The sequence below is a fragment of the Rattus rattus genome, chromosome 7 (genome assembly GCF_011064425.1).
Source record: "Rattus rattus isolate New Zealand chromosome 7, Rrattus_CSIRO_v1, whole genome shotgun sequence".
Classification (NCBI taxonomy): domain Eukaryota; kingdom Metazoa; phylum Chordata; class Mammalia; order Rodentia; family Muridae; genus Rattus; species Rattus rattus.
Genome location: NC_046160.1, coordinates 57,906,645 through 57,933,368, shown reverse-complemented (window position 1 = coordinate 57,933,368; position 26,724 = coordinate 57,906,645). Strand labels below are relative to the sequence as shown.

The following is a 26,724-nucleotide window of genomic DNA, read 5'->3' as shown; positions in this document are numbered from 1 at the left end:
GGGTTTTAAGGCAGGAGGACTGTGAGTTTAAGGCCAGCCTGGGCTGCAGAATAAACTCCAGGCCAGCCTGGATTACATAGCAAAAGAAAAAAATCCAATACTCATATAGAAAATATAATCTCTTAATACAATTAGTAATAATTTTGACAAAAAGTTTGCATAAATTTAAGGGAAAATCTGAGTTGTGAAATATTCAATAAACTGAGTGATTTTTTTTCAGTGTTTTATTCAGTTTTTCTTTCTGATCAGCCAAACTGAAATACTATTGTTCTGTTTTATAATTTATTGTTGTTCTGTTTGTTTAGCTAGCACTGAGCACCAAAGGAAATCTCAACAATATATGGAAATCTGAACAATGGTAGACATGCTGAGAGCAACTAGAAAAGCCTGAATGAACTCAAGAAGATGGCCTTTTTAACCCAGTACAGAACTGCCAAAGTAGCCCAAAAGTAGCTTTCCACCAAGACTAGGAAGGATAGTTGCTGCCTAGAAAGCTGATAAACTCACTCTGTTTCCTACAGGCACTTGCTGATTCTGGGAAGACACAAAGGATAGCAAAGCTGGACTTGGTTTAAAAGGCCACAAAGGAACAAAGAACCCAGCTCAGCTTAGCGTGTGTCCTCAAGGGACTGGGGTTTCACCACATGGCTGATTCCAACTTAACACAGCAGCGGAATTCTCAAAGTAGGAGAGAGTACGGGAGGGGGAAATGCTAAACATAAGCTTTCTGAAGAAAAAAAAATATTTTGTATTCTTACGTTTTAGGACCCAAGGCATGGTGGCAGTGTAAGAATATACCCTAAAAACAGGGAAAACTAGATGTCTTTCCCAAATTCTAACCATCCTTAACTCAGTTCTGTCCAAACTTATTGAAGGTTGTATGTCATCTGAAAAAAGAAATCTAGAACTTTTTGAAACGCACAATGCCCAGTATTCCGAAAAGTCATGCTGTATATGTCAAGTCAGTATCATAGTCAAACACCATAGTTAATTCTCCTACTAGGATTACCAAAAGATGTTTAGATCACACAGGAACTTTTATAAAATTATACCCCAAAGCATCACATACTTATAAATTATCAAAATAAGCCTAATTAAAGATATATAGGCACTCATGTTGAGGAATTTTTAAATATGGAAGGAAAATAAAGGGCAAATTGATACTTAATTTGCCCTAAACTGTCTTAGTTATTTAATGCAATTCTAGTATAATTTTATTCTCCTTTTTGATTAACTTTAAAAATCATATGGGAATATGGCATGTTAAAACTAGTCAAAGTAGGGGGTGTCGAGATGGGTAAATGATTAACAGCACTGGCTGCTCTTCCCAAGATCATGTTTCAATTACCAGCACCATGTAAGTTTACTGCCATCTATAATTCCACAGGATATTAAACTCATGTTATCACAGACAGACATATAGCAAAATACCCATAAAGATAAAAATTTTTTTTCCTTTTCTTTTTTTTTTTGGAGCTGGGAACCAAGGCCTTGTGCTTGCTAGGCAAACGCTCTACCACTGAGCTAAATCCCCAACCCCAATTTTTTTTAAAAAAAAAAAAAAGAAGAAAAATAATAGCCGAGCTAGGAGGCTACAGAGATGGCTTAGTGGATAAAAACATGTACTCCTCTTGCAAAGATTCAGAGTTTGGTTCCAGCATCCATATCTGGCGGTTCCCAACCACTTGTACTTCTAACTCTAGGTGAGCCAATGCCCTCTTCTGGCAACTTTACTTGCATGTACATACACCCACATAGACACACATACATATACATAAGTTTTAAAACTCAAAATAAATCCTGTTTTTTTTTTTTTAAAGAGTAGATGAACTAACATTTTAAGGAAGAACAAATTTAAGGGGCTAGATTAAGAGCACTAGCTGTTCTTCTAAAGGATCCAGGCTCAGTTCCCAGCACCCAGATGGCAGCTCACATCTGTCTCTGTAGTTCCAGCCAGAAGGGATCCAATACCCTTACATAAACATGCATGCAAGCAAAACACTAATGCACGTAAAACAAACCATTAAAAATGGCCAAAAATAAAAGACTCACAAGACTAGACACTATGTTTATTATAAAGCTAAAATAATTTAGGAAGTACAATGTTGGAGCAAAAATAGCTATATTAGCAGAGCCAAATACTACATTCAGAAATAGATTATTTATAAAAATGTACACATGTATAATTGCTGCATTTATGACAAGTTTTTTCCAATAAATGGTCATTTGTTTAACTGGATGTGTATATTAAGTATCAAATCTTCTTCCTTATACAGTAAAATCAAATCTATTCTAGATGCACAATACATATGGGTGTGAAAGCCAAAAAGATAATTTTAGAAGAAACACAGAAAAATTCTTATGCAAGTAAACTTAGGGTAGACAAAGAGACTCATCTTCTGTAGTCACCTAGCTTATCTTTAGATGGTGTATTTAATGAAGTCTAAACTTTGTTCACTACTGCATACATTAAATACTGAGGCAAGGAATGCTAATTGCTTTATCGATTCAAATAATGGTTCAAATTTTTGGACTTCAAATGTAAAAAGCCCCTGGTGGGATTATAAAGTAAACAGCAACAATGGCTTTCCATATTATGTTTCCTGTCTTTTGTTTTTAGACAGAATCTTGCTAAATAGCCTAAGCTCGTCTCACACTTATGATCCAAATACTGGGATTAAAGGTGTTGACCACATCTGGCTATTTCCTATCTTGAAAAGTGATTACATAGTAAAAGTAGCTGCATTGCAATTAATAATTTGACAATTATGAGGCAATGCAACTAACACACTTAAAGTTATGCTCCACTTTTACAAAGGCCCAGCTCAAAGTATAAATATTCATGATTATAGCCAAATTTATGTCACAGAACAAAAGGAACTCATTAGCCTAATGTGTATCATAAAATGAGACAATTCCTGTATATTGTATGATTTAAAAGAATAAATTTTTCAAAAAAAGGCTTTGCATTCCTGACTTTAAGAAGTTTATTTGAATTTTTATTTCAAGACAAATATTAGATAAATTAGAGATTACCTTGACAGCCACTCCTTTTCCTTCAGGAAATTCTAGAAGATGAAAAGTCAGTTCTTCAACCCTAGTAATACAGAGCTTTGGGTCGGTTGTTCTTCTTAAGGCCTGAACTAAGGCTCGCGTTCTGTTATCAATGCTCACTCTTGCAATGATCTGTAAGGGCATATGAGACATGATCAGAAGGTGAAGTGACTCTCCAAGGGCTAATGTTAAGCGCACACTGAAGAACGACTTGCCTTTTCTCGCTGAAGTAACACACGCCTTTTCTCCTCTGCTTTTTTGTCTTTGCAGACAGGCTCATCAGTTTTAGCAGGCTCTTCTTCTTCTTCAGGTTGACTCTTGGGATCAGACTTTAATTTGGGTACAAGTCCACCAATGTAACCACCAACTAAGGCTTGTACGCCTTCAGTGGGACGAGAAAGGAAGTTAGCAATACTTTGTTTTGTAGATACTGGGAGAACCTCAGGCAGCTGGGTAGAACTGGGAAGTTTGTCTTCAACATTTAGGGGAGGTCCCGAGTCTGGCCTGTCTGTCAAGATGTCGGGGCTAGGAGAAATGGCTTTACTTTCTTCAAGGCATGGTTTGTCCTGAAGCTGTTTATCTTCCTTTATTTGAGACATGTTTTCCTTGTTTTTGAAGTATGAATTAATATGATTTGCTAAAAAGTAGAACGACTCTCCAAATCTGGTGGTAATTCTGTATGCGTAATGGTAAAGGCTGTGTTTACCTGAACCTTCTTCTTTATCTGCAAAGTAACTTTTCTGTTCTGCAAAAGAATTCTTTTCTGCTGATTTATCACTATAGTTTTTCAGAGATTCAATGGCTTGCTTAACATTTTTTTGTTTTAACCATCCCCTATCTGATACTTTTCTGAATATTCGGGAACTTGGCTTAAACTGAGCTAACCGTGAAACCATTTCATTTTGACTGCCAAAAATAGCCTTTGAAACAGAATTCAAAGTACTTTTAATACGGGACATATGAATGCTCACTTTTGTAAGTCCCTTGGGAGCAGAAGTGCTAAATTTCACAATTCCAATATGTACACCATGGTTGCTTGAAGAGTGCCAGTGTTTGCTGCAATGTGCTTCATTTCTGTTCCATTTACAGCTTTTCTTACTTGTGTGAAACTCTCTGTGTACATTGACATGGTTCATGCGCCAATACTGTTTAGAACACAAGAAATGCAACTGTTTGCTTCTCTGTTTCCCACAAAAACTTCTTGCATTATTAAGGAAGTAAATATATATATCTAGAGTTAAATTAATAGACATAACTTAAAAATCTTTATTTTCTATGTGACATTCTCTCATTCCACTTCTGAATGCTTCATTTAAGAAATTCCGTAATTCATGGTCGTACCTGATATGGTTAAAAAAAGATTAATTAGCATTCAAGTTAAAAATCAAAGTTAAGTTAATACATATGACTTTATACCACAGCAACAAAGCATCTCAAAGAAAGAAAGAATAAAGCTGGAGAGATGGTTCAGCAGTATAGAGAACACTTGTTGCTCCTGTTATAAGACTGGGTTTAGCTCCCAGTTCACAGCTCAGCTATGAACTCCCAGTTCCAGGGGGTCAGGTACCCTTTCCAAGTTTCCAAGGGCACTGCACAAATAAGGTACACTGACATATGTGCAGGGATAACACTCAAACATATAAAAAATACATGAAAAATTTAAAAGATGGATTACTGGATCCTTCTTGTTTCTCCGTCTGTGCCCAGAGCTGACCATGTGCCACAGCTCTCGGTACCCAGATCCCACCAGGAGAGAGCTGGTCTCCCAGGAGTGCTGACACACATGAGAGCACAGGTGAGACTACCACTTCTGCTCAGAGGACCCAGCCTGGAGCCCTCAGGACACAAGACCGGCAATTAGTCTAGGACAGGATCCTTCCTGTTTCCATCTGCCCCAGGAGATAACTCAGTGCCACAGCTCTCTGGACCCAAATTCCACCTGGAGAGAGCTGGTCTGCAAAGAGCGCTGAAACACAGACATACATGGTCAAGCCACTGTCAGAGACAGCAAGATCACCTAACACCACAGATAACCAGATGGCCAGAGGCAAGTGCAAAAACCTGAGCAAGAGAAACGTAAGCCACTTGGCATCATCAGAACCCAGTTCTTCCACCACAGCAAGTCCCAGATAAGACAACACACTGGAAAAGCAAGATTCAGATCTAAAATCACATATCATGATGATGGAAGAGGACTTTAAGGACACAAGTAACTCCCTTCAAGAATACAGGACAACACAGGTAAACAGGTAGAAGCTGTTAAAGAGGAAACACAAAAATCCCTTAAAGAATTACAGGAAAACACAACCAAATGGGTGAAGGAATTGAACAAAACCATCCAGGATCTAAAAATGGAAATAGAAACAAAGAAATCACAAAGGGAGACAACCCTGGAGATACAAAACCTAGGAAAGAGTTCAGGAGTCATAGACTCAAGCCTCACCAACAGAATACAAGATAAGAGAATCTCAGGGACGTAAGATATCATAGAAAACATTGACACAACAGTCAAAAAAATGCAAAATGCAAAAAGCTCCTAACCCAATACATCCAGGAAATCCGGGACACAATCAGAAGATCAAACCTAAGGATAATAGGTATAGAAGAGAATGAAGATTCCCAACTCAAAGGGCCAGTAAATATATTCTATAAAACTACAGAAGAAAACTTCCTTAACCTAAAAAAAGAAATGCCCATAAACATACAAGAGGTCTACAGAACTCCAAATAGATTGGACCAGAAAAGAAATTCCTACCATCACATAATAGTTAAAACACCAAATGCACAAAACAAAGAAAGAACATTCAAAGCAGTAAGGGAAAAAGGTCAAGCGACATATAAAGGCAGACCTATCAGAATTACACCAGACTTCTCACCAGAGACTATGAAATCTATAAGATCCTGGGCAGAGGTCATACGGACCCTAAGAGAACACAAATGCCAGCCCAGGTTACTATATCCAGCAAAACTCTCAATTAACATAGATGAAGAAACCAAGATATTCCATGACAAAACCAAATTTACACAGTATCTTTCCACAATTCCAACCCTACAAAGGATAATAGATGGAAAATCCAACACACGGAGGGAAACTACACCCTATAAAAAGCAAGAAAGTAATCTTCTTTCAACTAACCCAGAAAAAGACAGCCACATAAACATAATTCCACCTCTAACAATAAAAATAATAGGAAACAACAATCATTGGTCATAAATATCTCTCGACATCAACAGATCAATTCCCTAATATAAAGACATAGATTAACAGACTGGATATATGAAGAGGACCCAGCATTTTGATGCATATAGAAAACACACCTCAGTGATAAAGACAGAAACTTCCTCATAGTAAAAGAATGGAAAAAAAATTTCTAAGCAAATGGTCCCAAGAAACCAGCTGGCATAGTCATTCTAATATCGAATAAAATCAACTTTCAACCAAAAGTTATCAAAAAAATAGAGAAGGACACTTCATACTCCTCAAAGGAAAAATCCACCAGGATGAACTCTCAATTCTGAATATCTATGATCTACATGCAAGGACACCCATATTCATAAAAGAAATCTTACTAAAGCTCAAAGCACACATCACACCTCACATGACAACAGTGAGAGACTTCAATACCCCCACTCTCTTAACGGACAGATCAAGGAAACAGAAACTAAACAGAAACACAGAGAAACTAACAGAAGTTATTTAACATATGAACCAAATGAATTTAACAGATATCTACAGAACATTTCATCCTAAAACAAAAGAATATACCTTCTTCTCAGCACCTGATGATACCTTCTCCAAAACTGACCATATAATCAGTCACAAAACAGGCCTCAATAGATACAAGATAGAAATAATACCATGCACGCTATCAGATCACCACGGACTAAACCTAGTCTTCAGTAACAACAAAAAAACAGAAAGAAATCCCACATAAACATGGAAGCTGAACAATGCTCTACGCAATGATAACCTGGTCAAGGAAGAAATAAAGAAAGAAATTAAAGACTTCTTAGAATCTAATGAAAATGAAGGCACAACATACCCAAACTTATGGGACACAGTGAAAGCTGTGCTAAGAGGAAAACTCGTAGCTCTGAGAGCCTCCAAAAAAAAAAAAACAAACAAACAAAAAAAAAACAGGAGACAGCATACATTAGCAGCTGACAGCACATCTGAAAGCTCTAAAACAAAAAGAAACAAATACATCTAAGAGGTGTACTTGGTAGGACATAATTAAACTCAGAGCTGAAATCAACCAAATAGAAACCAAAAGAACTATACAAAGAATCAATAAAACCAAGAGCTGGTTCTTTGAGAAAATCAACAAGATAGATAAACCCTTAGCCAGACTCACCAGAGGGCAGAGAGACAGTATCCAAATTAATAAAATCAGAAAAGAAAAAGGAGACATAACAACAGAAACTGAGGAAATTAAAAAAAAAATCATCAGATCCTACTACAAAAGCCTATATTCAACAAAACTTGAAAATCTGGATGAAACAGACAATTTTCTAGACAGATACCAGGTACCAAAGTTAAATCAGGATCAGATAAACCATCTAAACAATTCCATAACCCCTAAATAAATAGAAGCAGTCGTTAAAAGTCTTCCAACCAAAAAAGCCCATGAACAGATGGGGTTAGTGCAGAATTCTATCAGATCTTCATAGACTACCCTAATACTAATACTCTCCAAACTTTTCTATGAAATAGAAACAGAAGGAACACTACCCAATTCATTCTACGAAGCCACAATTACACTTATACCTAAACCACACAAAGACCTAACAAAAAACTTCAGACCAATTTCCCTTGTGAATATCAAAGCAAAAATACTCAGTATAATTCTAGCAAATTGAATCCAAGAACACATCAAAACAATCATCCATCATGATCAAGTAGGCTTCATCCTATGGATGCAGGATGGTTCAGTATACGGAAATACATCAATGTAATCCACTATATAAACAAACTCAAAGAAAAAAACCACATGATCATCTCGTTAGATGCTGGGAAAGCATTTGATAAAATTCAACACTCCTTCATGATAAAAGTCTTGGAAAGATCAGGAATTAAAGGCCCGTATCTAAACATAGTAAAAGCAATACACGGCAAACTAGTTGCCAACAGCAAACCAGTAGCCAACATCAAGCTAAATCAAGAGAAACTTGAAGCAATCCCACTAAAATTAGGGACCAAAGCTGCCCACTCTCTCCCTACCTATTCAATATAGTACTTGAAGTCATAGCCAGAGCAATTAGACAACAAAAGGAGGTCAAAGAGATACAAATTGAAAAGGAAGATGTCAAAATATCACTATTTGCAGATGATATGATAGTATACTTACGTGACCCCAAAAGTTCCACCAGAGAACTCCCAAACGTGATAAACAACTTCACCAAAGTGGCTGGAAATAAAATTAACTAAAACAAATCAGTAGCCTTCCTGTACTCAAAGGATAAATAGGCTGAGAAAGAAATTAGGAGAATGACACCCTTCACAATAGTCAAAAATAATATAAAATATCTTGGGGTGACTCTAACCAAGCAAATGAAAGATCTGTATGATGACAACTTCAAGTCTCTGAAGAAAAAAATTGATCTCAGAAGATGGAAAGAAATGGCCATGTTAAGACTATCTCCCCTCATCTAGTAATAACTGCTCATTAAATAGGCTTCCTAAGTTCCCTTATCTATCAATGGCTCATTTAATCAAAGTAGATGGGTAGTATGATTGTTGTGCAAGCACTAAGACCCAAGTTATACTTGTAAGCTAACCACCACCATGGAGGTAGAGCAGAGACAGGAGAAACCCAGGAGCTTACTAACCCTAGTCTACCCAGTGGTTGGGTGAGAGAGCCTGTTTCAAAGGATATCAGTGACAAAAGAGTGACAAAAGAAGACATTAGATGTTCACTTCTAGCCTATACACACATACATACCAGATTAGACACTGAATGTGGCAGCTTCTTGCAAATGGTTCATAACTACAGTACACAAAATCATACCTAATAGCAATAACCTCAAATAGACAAGAAATGCAAAATAGGCCATTCAGTGAAAAATAAAACAGTAAATTGATGAGAAATATTTATAAGTCAAGAAAGATCAATTAAAGCATATTTTGACCAGGTTTGGTGGCATATTAGTACAATCCCAACACTCAGAAGGCTTAGGCAAGAAGATCACAAATTTAAGACTAGTATGAACTTCATGGTAATAGGCAGACTGGAATACAGGGTGAGACCCACTGAACAAAAAAGCAAACAATAAAAACCCTATGCAGATATTGTATCCTTTTAACTAGTAAAACTGTGGACTACAGAAATACCTTAAAGGTACATGAGACATAGGTCACCAAGTATATGCAAGGACACAGAATCAATTTCTATTATTAGGCATAGATGGCAGTAACTGGGAACAGTTTGAGTGCTATGCACTGTTGTAATGTGTTAGGAAAATAGGATACAGAAGCTACTTGACAAAACTCTGATGAAATTTTTATTAATTCATTCTTTTTTGTTTGTTGGTTGGTTTGTTTGACTTTTGAAAAGTTTCTCTGGCTGTCTTGGAACTCACTCTAGACCAAGAGATCCACCTGCCTCTGCCTCCTTACTACTGAGGTTAAAGGTTTTCCACAATCGCCTGGCCATTTGACTACATTTTAAGTGATAGTTAAATTTTATTTAATTTTTAAAGATGGAGAATAGTTAGACCAACAAAAGAGATGCTATTTCCTGTGAAGAATGGAATTTTGGAAGGTAAATTAGTCAATGCAAAAACAGTTTTTATCTTTAAGAGAATATGACAAGTTTGTTCTTGAGCCAAATATGAATAATTGCAATCTGAAGTAGATTCAGGTTGAGCCAAATAGCATGCCCCACTGTAGATATGGCTATATAAGATTTTTACTAGGTATGGAGCAAAGACAGTCATAAATCAAGGCAATGGAACCTGGATGGCAATGGGAGCCACAGGAAGATGAGACTTAGGTAAGGAAGGTAAAACGAAGTTTCAGTCGCTCCTACCTTAGAATATTCGGACTCATCTATTGCTGTGGGAAGAACCTATACATGTCAACTTATCAAAGAAAGTGTTTAATTTAGAGATCACAGTTTCAGAGGGTTATTTAGCAGTCCACACAAAGCACAACCATGGTGTCAGGAACAACTAAGAATTTTGATTTAGTTAGGGTTACTACTGCCATGATAAAACACCATTGATCAAGGCAATAGCAACTTATAAAATTAGTCATTTGATTAGGAACGTGCTTACAGTTTCAGAAAGTTAGTTCATGATCATCAAGGTGGGGAGTGCGTGTGTGTGTGTGTGTGTGTGTGTGTCATGGGGGGTGGCAGGGGGGAGGACAGGGACACACTGGGCCTAGTAAGGGCTTCTGAAACCTCAAAGTGGACACCCTAGTGACACCCCTTTAACAAGCCCACACCTTCTAATCCTCTCCAAACAGTTTCACTAACTGAGAACCAAACATTCAAACATATAAGCCTACAGAGGCAATTTTCCTTCAAATCACCATAAGCTTACATCATAAGTAAGTAGGAGGCAGAGAAAGCCAACTGGGAATAGGAAGGCCTTTTAAACCTCAAAGCTTCTCACAGGTGGCACACTTCCTCCAACAAAGCCACACTTCTTAATCATTCCCAAAAGGTTCCACAAACTAGGGATTAAATAGTCAAACATGTGAGCCAATGTAGTATCCCATTATCATTCAAATTAGAATATTCAACCCCCTGCCAAACCTCCAAAGGCTTATGGTCATATCATAATGTGAAACGAATTTAGTCCAACTTTAAAGGTTTCAATAATCTTTCAGTCTCAACACAATTTAAAAGTCCAAAATCGCTTCTGAAAATCAAGGCAATCTCTTAATTGTAAGCCCTATAAAAGCAAAAGCAAAAAGCAAATTATATATACTTCCAACATACAGAAGTATTGAATATACATTATTATTTCAAAAGGGAAATACGGAACCAAAGCAAGACCAAAACCAGCAGGACAAACTCCAAATCTGATGGTTCTTCCCTTCCAGCTTAGTTGACTGCAACACACCTCTGTCTTGGGCTGGTCCTACTCACAGTCTATTGTTCTCCTTGGCATATGCCTCATGACTCCAGTGTCTCCAACATCCTGGTGTCTTTAATGCAATCTCAGTTACACTTTCACACATTTGCCTCCCAGGGCCTCTTGCCCTCTTGAGGTTGTCTTGCAGACCCTGCCCTGTCACAGGCTGCCTGGCCTTAAGCATGGAGAAAGGTTCCACAAACCCTTTACTCCTCTTTCCCCATGTGTCCTTCATGGCTCTAAAGCCCAAACTACTTGGATGACACTACAAGTTTGACTGCCTACATGGGATGAGGCCTGGTTCTCAATCACATTTGCATAAGATTCCCACTGTAGCTGCTTTTTAAAGACAGATTATACTTCTCATGTATTTCCTTTCTACAAGTTGGAAACATAGTTGGGTGGCATCTTGTCTAAGAGCATCCCTTCCTTTATTCCATTTTGGAACAAGCCTTTAACTTTTCATCTCTTACAGCACAAGGCTTGGCTATAGCATTAAACTTCCTGGTGCTCATTTTCACTTCAAAATGTGTATTTTCTATTCCTTTTTGCCCTGCTTGCTCTTTTTCGTTAGAGACTCTCGAAAGAATGATTACAAGTAATCAAGTGACAAAACCAGTATTTTAGGCAGTCTTGACATCTCTACCAAGGAAATGAATCTACTGTTTGTCAATTTTTCATCAGAAAAAAAAAATTAGGACAAGAGTAGAAAGCAAACAATTGTTTTGTCAGAATATCACAAGAATGCTCTAAAGGTCAGTTGCTAATATTATTTTCTTTTGAAACTCCTTGAGCTGAACCTCCATAGTCTGCATTGCTCTTAATAGTAGGGTCTTGCAAATTAGGATGACCTGTTAAGTACCTGCTTACAGCCTACAACTGTTTTCCTAATCCAAATTCCCCAAGTATCCCCCATTCCCCACTAAAAAAAGTATGGTCAGGCCTGTCAGCAATATCCCACTCCCTCACATTAACTTTAGTCTTGCTTTTCTATTGCTGTGATGAGACACTATACTATGTCTAAGGAAACTTACATAACTTCATTTAGGGTTTATAGTTTAAGAGGGTTTGAGTCCATGACCATAAAGTGAAGGGGAGGGAGGGGAGGGGAGGGGGGGAGGAAGGGGGAAGGAAAGGGATGAGACGAGGAGAGCTTCCATAAGACTGGGTTGTAAGCAAGCCTGTAGGGCATTTTCTTACTACTGATGGAAGAGGACCCAGTCCATTGTGGATGGTGCCATGCCCTGGACTGATGGTCTTGGGTTCTATAAGAAAGCAGGCTGAGCAAGCTAGTAAGCAGCACCCCTCTCTCCCTACATCAGCTCCTACCTCCAGGTTCCTGCCCTGTTTGAGTTTTCATCCTGACTTCTTTTGATGATCAACAGTGAAATAAATGGGAGTAAGCCGAAGAAACCCTTTCCGTCCAATGGTGTCATAAAAACTCTAAAACAGTCCTGGATCTGCATATTCTAACTATTTACTTTCCTGAAATTCTAATCAGGTATTCATAATAAATAGGAGCCAATAGTCAAAGTCACTATAAGGTGGACAAGACATCTGACTATGACTACATCTAACTATTAAAAGTTTCCCAGAACCTTTTAAGCAGATCCAATTGGCTGGCATCAGTATTTGTTTCCCCTTCTTACCAAGAAGTTTTGTTATTAAGGCTTTACAATTCTGAATTTTAAAGAGGTGGCCTCCAAATATAGCACATTTTTTATTTTTGCTTTCTTATTTATTTTATTTGATGTGTATGTGAGTTTTCCCTTCATATATGCATATACAACATCTGAATTCCTGGTGCTCAACAAGTTTAGATTAGAAAAGGGCATTAAATCCCCTGGAACTGGAGTTACTGATGGCCATTAGCCAACACTTGATTTCTAGGAACTCATCCCAGGTCATGTGCAAGAGCAATAAGTGCCTTTCATTGCTGAGCCATTCTTTCTTTTGGAATATCTAAAATAAGACCTTGTCAATTTAAAAAATGCTGAAACATGATAGAAAAGAGGATTCTTTGATGAAAGTAGTTTAGAATGAAACTTTAAACATGAAGGCCTGGTTTAAAGAAGTAAAATATCTGGGCAAGCAAACAGTTTTCAGAAACCATGATCACTGAGAGGACATACCGGCAGCACCCTCATTTAGTTTTGCAATAGCCAGGAGTAGCACTACTTTTTTGTTTGTTTTTATTCAGAAAAATATACTAAGGGAATGCTAAGTATCTCAGACAAGGTCTAAAGAAGTAAATACAAAAAGTTCTTATCCACTGACCAATCTTTCCAGCCCCAAGTCTTTTGTACCCAGACCAAAAGGAATCATGTTGTACCTTTTTAAATTGACTAAACAGCCTGGTTTTAACCCACTTTCATTTAGTTCTTTGTATTTTGGCAGCTCACTTGGAAAAACTAAACTTTTAAAATTTTAAATATATACTTAAAAGTTCCTTGTAATAATGTATACTTCTCCTCAGCAAAGATGACTCATGCAGTCTTTCTTTTCATAAGAAGAAAACTAATATTTTCCAAAAGGTATACATCTTAGACTGAAATTAGTATCTTTGGCTAGGGAAGTCAAAAGCTTTAGTCAATTCTGACAATTAAAATTTCTTTTTTTTGGTTGTGAGCCTAGCCTTTAACGGCTGAGCCATCTCTCCAGCCCAACAATTAAAATTTCTATAGAGCCATTTGTTAGTGCAACTAATCCAAAAGACTGAATAATAAACACTCTAAAATGTTGTAAAATAGGTCAAGTTTTGTAAACAGATTTAGATATTTGTTTACTAAACTGAATTTCACAATCATTATGTACTTTAACAGGAAGGCCTCAAGTAGGTAGAATTCTTCCTTACAGAATTTTTCTTCCTACTAAGGATGTGATTTCCCAGTAGGGAAAGTTTTAACACGCTGGGAAAATATACAGATTAACAGACTAGCACTAACACACCACTATAACCTTTTATCAGAGTCATTTGGATAAAATATAATTGTTCGATTTTAAATATCCTGTTTAGTAAAGGGAAAAAACATGCAATTATTGTTTTCTATGACATTTTTAGTAAACTAAAGTTGTTTTTTAACTTAAAAAGTTAAAAGTTTAAAAATGTTAATTAGTTTAGTGTGTGTAAGTCAGAGGACAACCTCCAAGAGTTGGTTCTCTCCTCCCATTACAGCTTTCCTGGAGACGAAGCTCACATAACCAAGATAGGGGCAAGTGCTTTACCCAGAGACGTATCATTAGCCTGAAAGTTGTTTTAATTTTATAATAGTGTATTTAATACTTACCTGAAGAGCTTTAAATAATATATAAATAAATATAGTGAATGTAGAATATCTTTTAAGTTTTAGCTTTTCAAACTTTTTTGGTAATATACTTTCTTCTTTTAGGTTTTTATTTACAATAAATATCTTATTTTACAACAGACAAAAATCCTCTCTTAATATTACAAATAAAAGTGACATACTTTAGGATGAAAATCTGACAATACAAAAATCCTTCCTTAATGTTATGAATCAAAGCAACATACTAAACAAATTTATGAATCTGTTAAAGGAGAACTGATTCCAAACTACACTTATGACAACCTAACAAACACATGTTCACATTGTAAAGCTATAAAATTCTTACTTGGATTATTGTTTTTCTTTTTTTTAAGTTGTCTTACACATTTTCTTTCCTTGTTTTCAGAACAGTTTGAGAATTACAGAATGTTATATCCCAGTGGGAGCTAGCTAGGATAACAGGATCACATATGGGAGGCAAACATAAAGAGTCAAAATTTTTAAATGTTAAGCATGCAACTCCAATTATGCATCCAAATATATTTGTTCCTTTGAATAACTGAGGGACCTGGCAAATTGCTACTTTCCTGGGAGGAAGAGAATAAATAAAGTGTATAGCAGAGTTGCTATTACAACCAGTGATGGCAAGTTGGGCCCAGAACATTGGTATATTCATTAGAAATTCTGAAAACATTTTATATTAAGAGCTTCCCAGCCTTAATCAGAGCAGCTTCTCTTTGCCATAAACAGTGCAGAAAACAGTACAGAGAATAGTGCAATGAACAAGGGTGCTGAGAATGTGACAGCTTGAATACTTATACAAGACTTTTGTACTACTTATTCTTAGTTTCGGGGATCATCTCAGAAGAGCTAGAAAGAGTTTTAAGCCAAACAGTAGGAAGAAGGACTAGAAAATGTTGTCTTTTGTACAGAGTGCAGCCAACAGTCACAACCTCACAATAACTATGGCTGACTGACAAGATTAAATTTATCAATGGTCAATCACAGATAAGGGAGGAACTTACTCATCCCTGCTGAATCACTGGCGATTTATGGATTAGAGAGAAGCAGTCCTTATCTTTAGTTGTGTACAAACTGAGGAGCCCATCTGGTTTCAAAAGATAGTTGTAAATCTATGAACTCACTGGGTTTCTCCAAGTGTGTGTATGTGAGAAAGGGCCTTATGTATATAGACGGTATAACAAGACTGGGAGGAAGTTTAGCAAGAGAGTAGGAAGTTACAATAATCAGAGTATACTTCATACACCAATGACATTGTCAAAAATAAGTACAATAAGTTATTTTTTAAAAACCCCAAATATAATATAGATTGTCTTAACTCATAGTAGTAGTAGTAGTAGTAGTAGTAGTAGTAGTAGTAGTAGTAGTAGTAATAACAAAAACTAAGACACCAGGACTGAAACTCAGGTGATAAACTGCTTGCCTAACATGAATAAAGTCATAGGTTCAATCCCTAGTGCTGCAAAACCTGGGCATAACAGTGCATATCTGTAACCCCAGTCCTTGGGAGGTGAAAGCATGAGGATCAGATGTTTTAAGTCATCCTTAGCTACATAGGGAGTTCAGGAAAACCAGGACTACATAAAACCAAGTCTTCAAAACAGGTTCTCCACCTGTGGGTCATAATCACCAAAAGACCATTGCAAAACATAGATATTATTTACATTATAATTCACAACAGTTGCAAAATTACAGTTATGAAGTAGCAACAAAATAATTTTATGGAGACGAGTGAAGGCTCAGTGGTCAAGAACAGACACTGGCTGTTCTTCCAGAGGACCCGGGGTTCAATTCCCAGCACCTACATGGCAGTTTATAACTGCCTGTAACTCCAGAAGTTTTAGATGATCTGACACTTTCACACAAACATACATGCAGGCAAAACACTAAAGCACATGAAATAAAAGTAAATTGTAAAATAAATAAATAATAATAATAATAATAATAATAATAATAATAATAGGGCTGGAGAGATGGCTCAGCGGTTAAGAGCACTGACTGCTCTTCCAAAGGTCCTGAGTTCAAATCCCAGCAACCATATGGTGGCTCATAACCATCTGTAATGAGATCTGATGCCCTCTTCTGGTGTGTCTGAAGACAGCTACAGTGTACTTATAAATAAATAAATCTTTAAAAAAAAATAATAATAATTTTATAGCTGGGGATCATCACATGAGGAACTATAATTTTTTTTGGTTATTTTATTTATTTACATTTCAAATGTTCCCCTTCCCGGTTTCTCCTCTGCAGGCCTCTATCCTATCCTCCTCTCCCCTCTGCCTTTATGAGGGTGCTCCTCCACCCACCCACCCTCTCCCACCTCATCCCTGTACCATCCCCCTACACTGGGGCATTGAGCCTTCCCAGGACCAAGGGCCTCCCCTCCCATTTATGCCACTTAAGGCCATCCTCTGCTACATATGCAGTTGGAGCCATGTGGACTCTTTGGTTGGTGGTTTAATCCCTGGGAGCACTGGGGGATCTGGTTAGGTGATACTGTTGTTCTTCCCATGGGGTTGCAATACCCTTCACCTCCTTCAGTCCTTCCCCTAGCTCTTCCACTGGGGTCCCTGGGCTCAGTCCAATGCTTGGCTGTGAGAATCTACATCTGCATTGGTCAGGTGCTAGCAGAACCTCTCAGGGAACAGCCATAAAGGCTCCTATCAGCAAGTACTTCTTAGCACCAGCAATAGTGACCAGGTTTGATGTCTGCAGATGGGGTGAATCCCTGGGTAGGGTGGTTTCTAGTGGTCTTCAGTCTCTGTTCCATTTTTTTTTTTTTTGTCTCTCTGCATTTCCTTTAGACAGGAACAATTCTGGGTTAAAATTTTGTAGATAGATGGGTGGCCCCACCCCTTAACTGGGGGCCGTGTTCTAGCTCCCCTTTATTGAGTATTTTGGCTAATGTCATCCTTAGGACTTTCTAGTGGCTACTCCCCACCCTCCACTGCTATGAACCATTAGAAAGGTTAAGAACCACTGCTCTAAAACAAAACAAAACAAGATTTTCTAACTTAAAGCAAAACAAAAGTGTTTGTTCTCTGTAAGAAATTTCTTTCAATGCTGGAGACAAAGATAGATGGAAAATGATATTCAAGCAAATGGCATTTACGCAAGCAGGTGAAGCTAGTTCTTAACTGTCAAGGAAGGCTTCATGTCAAAAGATTAGTCCAAAAATATAAAGAAGGTCACTCCATAAAAGGGGTTAATCCATTAATAACATGTAATAAGTATATGTATTACCAACCTTGGTATACTCAACTCATAAAAACATATGGACACTAATGGTCATAACCTGACAGATAGGTTCTGATACGATAATGCAAATGACTTTAATATCTTTCTCAGAATACTTCAGAATTGACCCCATAATTTATAAAGAAGCTTCAAGTTAAACTTTAACATAGAGATCAAATGAGTTTAATAGCTCTGAAGAATATTCATCCACAGCTATGGAAAAAATGCATTCTTCTCAGTAACTCAAGGAATTTCCTTTAAAACAGGCCATATTTTAGACCACAAAGCAAATCCTAGCCAATTGTTAAAAATTCTTATTAGATCATAATGGAAGAAACCTAGAAATAAACAGCAAGAAAAACTAAAGGAAAAAATATGGGTATTAGAAAAAATATGGGTACTTTTCAATTATTAGTGGGTCTTCAAAGAAGGTGGGAGAATCAATTCATATAATCAAATGAAAATGAAAATGAAAACTCAACTTACCATAACATGTAGAATATACAGTGAAGTGAATACCTATGAATGCCCACATTTACAAATCAGAGCAATAACAAATAACTCAGTAATATACCTCAAGATCTTAGAAAAGCAAGATGCCACCATCAAAATTACAGGGAACAATAATAAAGAACAGAACTGAAATCAACAAAACAGCAACAGAAAGAACAGAGAGAATCAATGAAATAAGAATTGGTCCATGGAAGAGAAAACAGAGCTGATAAGGATTCAGTCAAAGTAACCAAAAGACAAAGAATATGAGGGTTAATAAAACCAGAGGCATAAAATACTTCCCATGTAATACTCCTATTATAACAGACCCCACTAAAATCCAGAAAATCACTAAGTAATAATTTTAAAAATCATATTGCAATCAATAAGAAAATCTAAATGAAATGGATACATTTCTAGATACTAATGGCTTACAAAAACTAAATCAAGAAAATACCAGAAAAAAAAAAAAAAAGGAGAAAAACCTAAACAGGTCAGTAAGAAACAATGAGACCAAAGCTGTATTAAAATTTTTATCAAACAAAAATAGCTGAGAACTGGACAGGTTCATGGTCAAATCTACCATACCAACACAAGCTCCATCAAAATAGCACACAAAATAGAAAAGGAAGAACCTTCCAAAATTATTCTATAAAGCCAGCAGCACTTTGATACCACAACCAAATCTAGACAGAACAAAAGGGAAAATATAGACCAGTATTCTTGGCAAAAAACTTCAGTAAAATACCCATGAACCAACTTCAGCAATGCATTAAACAGAACATATATCAGATCATATATCAGATCATGCTAGTTTCACTTCAAGGACGCAAAGATGGCTCAACACAGACAAATTAGTAAATGTAATAGAGCATAAACTCAGGAACAATTCATACAATCATCATCATCATCATCATTCTCTCTCTCTCTCTCTCTCTCACACACACACACACACACACACACACACACAGACACACACACACACACACACACACACAAAGTCAGCCTTTGACAAAATTCAATTATCCCTTCATGAGAAAAGTCTGGAAGAAACTAAAAATGGAAGGATTAAACCTCAATATAATAAAGTTTACCCAACACAAATGCATAGCCAACATCATCCTGAATAGGGGAAAACTAAAAGCATTCCCTCTAGAATTTGTAATGAGAGAAGGATATTCATCCTCACCTCTCTGACTTAGTATGTTATTTGAAATCTTAGCACAATGAGATAAGTTTAAGAAATAAAAAGAAAAATGAAAAGCCAAATTACCATTGTTAATACATGACATGATCTTATACTTAGATGAACTTAAAATCATCAACCGGAAAACTCTTAGATCTGATAAGATAAATGCAACAAAGTACTGGGATACGAAATGAACTTACAAACATCAGAAGCTTGCCTGCCTCCACTCTCCTTCATTTACCCTCCTCTATTCTTCAGTCTTCCCACCCCCACCTTTCTCTTAGTACTGGATATTGAATCTAGGGTTTCTTGCATGCTAAGCAAGCTCTTGACCATTGAGATTTAGGTCCGAGTTGTTTTTACTTTATTTTGATAGGGTCCCATTAAATTGTACAGGGTGACTTGGAACCAACTCTGTAGTCATGCTAGGCTTAAGCTTTTAAGTCTCTCAGCTTCCCTGGCAGATAGGTTTATAAACTTGTACCAGTAATTAGTAGCTTTTCTATGCACCGATAATAAACTTGCTAAGACAATAAAAAAAAAAGCAAAAGAAAAGAAAAAAAAAAAAAGGAGATTAATTCCAATCACAACAGCCACCAACTACAAATACCTAGAAGTAAACCAAAGCATATAATAGACCCCTACCGTGAAAAAAATAAAATACTGAAGAAAAAATTTAAACACTGTTAAGGCCATAAAGTAGCAGAATCAATAACTAAAATGCCCATATTACTAAAAGCCATATACATATTCAATGTATCCCCACCAAAATATCAATAATATTCTTTATGTAAGTAGAAAAATAATCCTAAAATTCAAAATAGTAATCCTGGGCAAAGGTAATCCTGGGCAAATGGAACAATATTGGAGACATAACAGTATTTGATTCTAAGATGAGCCCTAGAGCTGTAACAAAAACATAATATTAGCATAAAACAGACCGAAGAATAGATGGAACAGGACAAAGTATTAAGAAATAAACCCATGCATCTGATTCTCAAGAAAGGGGCCAAAAATACATGTTGAAAGTCTGGATATTAGGGTCAATGAGATGGCTCAGTGAGCAAAGGCACTTGCTACCAACCATAATAATATGAGTTCAATCCCCTGAACTCACGTGGTAGAATGGAAGAATAAACTTCAACAAACTCTGTTGACCACTACATGTGTACCAACCCTCCCACACAACTAAGTAAGTAAATAAACAAACAAACAAATAAATAAATACATGTATTTTAAAGGCTGGAGATATATATATATATATATATATAGATAGATAGATAGATAGATAGATAGATAGATAGATAGATAGATAGATGGATATATATATATATATATATAAAAACTTGTGGGTTAGAGAGATGGTTCAGCAGTTAAGAGCACTGGTTGTTTTTCCAGAAGACCAGGATTCAAATCCCAGCACTTACATGGCAACTCACAGCTATCTGTAACCCCAGTTTCAGGGGATATAGCATCTTCACACAGGCGTACATATAGACAAAACATTCATGCCCATAAAAAAAAAAGAGTTCTTAAAAAAAAACCTTGAAACTTGAACATAAAACTCAACTCAAAATAGAATCAAAGACCTTAACGTACTGAGAATTGGAAATCATTGAAAGAAAATATAAGTAATCTCTTCAAAATCCAGTTAGAAGCTGCCTTGCCTTTCCATGGTTTTCTATTCTGCTTTTCTTATTTACAATACCTAAGGTATGGAAAGCAGCCCAGGTATGATGTAGAATACAGACACACAATGCAGTGTTATTCATTCATAAAGCAAAACAGAGTAAGGTTGTTTGATGGAAAATACATGGAACTGGTTGATGCCATGTTAAGCAAAATAATGTAGTCTCAGAAAAGTATCACTGGTTTCTCTCATGGTAAAGTCTGGGTGGCCAGAGTACTGTGGCATAAGAGTAAAGGAGAAGAAACTATTACAAAAAAGACCGGGGATCAGGGCAAGGCGGGGGTTGGGGGGAGAGAGGATCCTAAGACAGGAGCCATGGGAGGGATGATGAAGGGTTATATAAACTCATGAGAATGTCACAATAAAAAGTCCAACTTTACACAATTAAGATGGACTTTAAAAAGTGGCTCAATCCTCATATACTGGTGAAATGAATGATGATGATATAAGGAAAAAAAGGAAAAAAATTAGGGTTATATTACAATACAATACAATACTCTGTTATTGTACATTACTCATGTTACCACATAGTGTTATTTCAAACTGCATTTAGATTAGCTACAACTGTAAACTGAAAACTCTAAGAGCAACCATAAATATTTTTTTTCCTTAAGATATGGCTGAGCGTTGGTGAGATGACTAAGTAGATAAAGGCACTTGCTGCCAAGCCTGATGACTTTAGTTTGATTCTCCAGAACCTTTGTGGTGGGAGAGAGTTGACTCATGATGTTGTCCTCTGATTTCCATGTGCTATTGCATGCACACACACAATAAATAAATAAATGTATTCTTTTAAATCTTTGAAAAACATGCTAGGAAAGGGAACCATGGAATAGTCTCAAATGCCTGGTTAAAACAGTAAAAATACTGAGCATAGTGGCGTATACCTGTAATCATAACACACGAGACGAGGGAAGAAGAAGGTAAGTGTGAGACCAGCCTGCGCTACAGGGCAAGACCTCTTGTATCGCATACACACATGCACACATGCACATGCAATTAAAATTGCAAATTAAAAAGAAACTCACATGTAAAGATGAGGAGAGAATTCTAAATAATGTACACACACACACACACACACACACACACACACACACACACACACACACACACAAACCAAAGCATGCAACAAAGCACAAAAAGTCCAATGCAGGTTTACTCAGGATGTAGCTTATGTAAGGAGGCAGTAGAGAATTATACTGAGAAAATCAAAACAACAGTTTTGCAAACTCTGTGCAAAGGGAGGAAAAGTCTCAACTAAAATCCTATCTATACTTAGGTTGGTGCATTATTTTAATACACTCACCTGTACAGAGGAAGGACAGAAGGATACAAGCCTGTCTGCCTTCCTGGCTCTTCTGAGTTTCTCAGGACTTGCAGTGAATGTGATTCTGTTTAGTTAGCATAAAACCGGCAATTTCCACCACACAGAAATACTTGATAAAGTACATGTAGATAAGAACTCATGCTGTGGGACTGGGAATGTAGTTCAATTGGCAAAATACTTACTTACCTAGCATGCAGAAAGCCTGGGGTTTCATCTACATAAACCAGCATGAACAAAAGCTGTGCTGAAGGCCAGCATCTACAGTCTTATTACCACATAGCACTAGTGTTCTATGCAAATGAAGACTGGTCTGAGTTAGTTAATTATGTGGAATTCCAGAAGAGACAACTAAAACTCCAAGGCAAAGTCATTGTCTAATGTTGGGCAATGGGCAACCACCACTGAACATTAACTCAGAAAGATTACAAAACATGCCATGGAATGAACTATCACCTAGAGAGATCTGCACATACAGCCAATAGGAAAATGTGCAACCAGCTTTAGAAGTAGCACAAAATTAAGGGTAAATATCCAAAGATAACAGGAGAATAAAAATACTAGAGGCAAAAAGAAAAATTAATTAATAAAGAGTATAGAATTCTGAAATGTTAAAAATTAATACTCCTGGCTACATACTAGTTCTGAAACATACCTATAATGTACTGATAAGAATTGAGAGAAGTTTGGGAATGATGATATCCTAAATAGTGAAAAATAAAAATAAAAGCCTTCGATATTAGATTTAAGGGAAACACCTTTGCATGGGATAAAAAAAGGGAACTTAACAGCAAGAGGATGACCTTATTCAACCTCAGGCAGTCTTGTGGATCAAGAACAATATTAGCAAAAAGATATATATTAATTATTTGTACTCCTAATAGTGTCATGAATTAAAGTAGAAACGGAAGGGTACAAGAATACTAATTAGATGGGACAGTCAGAAGAACTGATACCTCAGCATTTCAGTGGTTCTGAGAGAACTGAGGAAATGAAGTCTTGTGAAAATCTTGATAAATATTCTAGGCAGAAGAAAAAGTAAGCCATATTTTGGTGATAGAATGAGCTGGTTGAAAGCATAGATGATTCACTATGATCAGTCCAAGACTGAGGCAGAAGAGAAAGCTCCAAGTCTAGACTATGCTGATACAGTCTGCATTGGTTCCTTCCAAAAAGACACAATCATTCAGGGCCAGTGATCTTGCTCACCTGCCATGCAAACTAGACAATTCAATCCCAGAAACTCATAGTGGAAAGAACCAATCCCTGAGACATTATATACCTATCAATTTGGCATCAATACACAGAATATAAAGCCCCCAAAATGGAAAACATTACAGAAAAATAATTTTGCAAACAAAATAAGAGATTCTAATTATAGCTATCAGAAACCACCACCATCAAGCAACAACTACTTAACAGAGAAATGAGCAACAAGCTTTACTTCTACTAAACAAATGCCAGCATTAGAAAATGCACTGAAAATGTTTTGAGAGGAAAGTCAACCACAACAAAAGTTACAGCAAAAGTAGGAAAAAGAATGAAAAGGTGAAGAGTGCTGTAAACTGGGGAAAGAGCTAGAAGGACTAGAGATGTGTAAGCAGAAAGGGAGACTAAGTTCTATGCTAGGGAAAGGAGTGGAATTTTAACTAACAGACATTGAGAGACTGAGGGAAATGCTAGGTGTCGTCCCAGTTACGGACAGAATGAACATGCAGAGTATGTCATTTAAAATTGCAGGGGTTGGGGATTTGGCTCAGTGGTAGAGCGCTTGCCCAGGAAGCGCAAGGTCCTGGGTTGGTCCCCAGCCCAAAAAAAAAAAAAAAAAAAAAAAAAAAAAAAAAAAAATGTTAAAATTGCAATAATGCAGCCAACAAGGCAATGAGGGTCTGAATACAATAACAGTGGAAGAATGCAGGAGTGGGATCTACTGAGAATTACATTTTGAAAAGAGAAGAAAATTACAAGAGAAAGAGATGGGGCTGGAGATGGTTTAGTGGTTAAGAGCATGTGCTCTTCTTCCAGGGACTGGAGCTTGGTTCCCAGAACCCGTATTAGGCTGCTTACAGCAGCCAGCTCACAACTGTCTGCATGTCCCAGGAGATCCGACACCTTCTTTTGGTTTCTGCAGGCACTTGCACTCATGTCTGCATTAACTACCGACACATACACACATTAAAGATAAAAATAAATGTAAAAAAACAGGACTTGGTGACAAGCATAAATGGGATGAGGAGAAGCTGTCAAGAAAACTCTTTTAAGTTTTCAAGTCAGACACAGAGGGAAAATGCCACTTGTCAGTATGAAAGAAAGACCTGGAAAGGGGACAGTTTAACATAAACTGGATTTTCTTTTGCATTTACAGAATGCAGTAATGACAGGACACTGAAATAGAAATACAGAGACTGCATTTATGTATGATATAATCAGCACAATAACAACTAAACCCTTAAGGCCAAGTGGTTACCCAAGGATGGCCTACAGTATTTGGATGCACAGGACCTAACAAAAATAGGCTTTTTTTTTTTTTTTTTGAAAAATGCTCAGCTACAAATAAATACACCTTGTATTTTCCTTGACATTTCAAGATAACCATGAGCTTATTAGTATGACTTTGGTTCAAAAAGTAAAACTTGTTTTGAGAACAATGTGGAGAGAGCTTTGAGTGGTGCCCAAAGTTAGTAACAGTAAGAAAAGCACTCAAGCAAACCAGAAAGCATTGAAAGAAAGTATCCTTTTAAAAGCAAAGGATACTAAACTGAATAAAATACAAGAGATTAGGAGTGAGTGGGAACTGAGATGAAACAAGTCTAGCTCTGACCTTTGTACAAGCGTAGGTTCCTCAAATGAAGCAACAAATCCTGTCTTTACTGACTAAGGAAAACAACTCCAAGTACAGACTGTTCCTGTATCAATTCTGCATGTGAAAGTCTGGATGTATTAATATAAACTAGTGAAGCTGGTCTTTCATTAATCTGACATCATTAACGAAGAGGGCCATTGCTAACAAGATTTTAAAATTAGATGGAAAAATACAAAACAAGATAGAGAATAGAACTATTAGCAAAAACTATGAAGCGAGGTCTTTATACTGGAGATTCATCTAGTATGCATACCGAATTTCACAAAATAGCTATATGGAATTTGGTACAACTGACTGCTTCACTAAAACATAAGCTTTATAATTCAGTCTAATATACTTTTATAAAAATCCTCACATTTTTAAAACATTCTTCACATTTCCTTCACCTTGACAGCCTGAAATATATTTTTGGCAATCAGGAATTCGGCCCCAGAATACAACTGTTCTTGGAAATGAAAATGGCAATTTTAAACGTATTCTAGGATAGCCGCTTATGTCCTAAGATATTGTCACTTTAAAGTTATTACTGTACTGGGTGGGGAAACTAGTCGTATCCCCGCCCCCCCAACGTCCCCACCATCATGACAGAAATGGCACTGACAAGAGGCTCTGCAACCTGCTGACTCATACAGTTTCTTCATCTTTTAAAAGGCACGCACATCTGATTCTGTTTAAGCAACAGCGCTCTGGAATAGGATCATTTGCGGACCGGAAGGAAAAAGTCGCCGACAAGTAAAAATATCCAGCCACCAAAACACAAGATGCACACTGCCTAGTCAAGGACGAAGTAAAAGGACTCCGGTGAACTGCCAGAGAACACCCCATTCAGGACCCGACGGGCCACGGCAGAGAGGGGCTGGGCCGGACCACCGGCGGGGGCGGGACGCAACCAACCAAAACACCTGGGCCGCTACGCCCGCGGTACCGGGACAGCGGGGCTCAGCGCCCGCCAGGACCCGGAGGCCTGCGCACCGGGCCTCCGAAATGCCCGCGGGACAGCCCGGCGGAGCGCCCGCACCGCGGAGGTCACCTGCCATCCCGCCGGCTTCCGGCCACTCACCTGGACGTAGGCAACAGTCACGGGCGCCGCGGCCGCCCCTTGCCTTCCGCCTGCGATGATGTCCGCATCAGCCTGCCCGGCCTTCTAGCAGCTGCGGCGCCCGGACCCCAAACACTGGCGCTACAGCCCCACCCTCCGCTACGCCCCGCCCCCAGCGGAAGTGACGCATGCTCTCTAGGTCCAGTTTTTCTGCCTTCGGCCCTCCTAGGCGTGCACAATAGGGCGTGGCTGAGGGTGAGGGGGCGGGGAGCTTGTTGGAGCCCAGTGTTTGGGAGAAGCACGACTTCGGAGTGGGCAAGCTATATATTTTATGGTCTGTTGTGACGGTTAGGCGGAGATTAATGGCTTTTAATCTCAGTGCTGTCTCACAGTAGAGTCCCTGGTTATTTGCTTGTCGATTACCATCTCTGTTTTAACAGAGCTGAGCG

The 26,724-nt window shown here is 37.6% G+C and overlaps 1 protein-coding gene across 1 annotated transcript in view; it reads right to left on the bottom strand.

The window, feature by feature from the left end:
* Nucleotides 1–26,457, bottom strand: part of Pnpla8 (patatin like phospholipase domain containing 8) — a 62,294-nt gene extending 35,837 nt beyond the window's left edge. The window contains exons 1-3 of the mRNA XM_032907691.1: nt 26,297–26,457; nt 3,270–4,395; nt 3,037–3,186 (exon numbers count right to left, since the gene is read on the bottom strand). Coding sequence (XP_032763582.1) covers nt 3,037–3,186; nt 3,270–4,307 — 1,188 coding nt within the window. The 5' untranslated portion in view covers nt 4,308–4,395; nt 26,297–26,457. The remainder of the gene's footprint in view (nt 1–3,036; nt 3,187–3,269; nt 4,396–26,296) is intronic.
* Nucleotides 26,458–26,724: the final 267 nt, after the last annotated feature.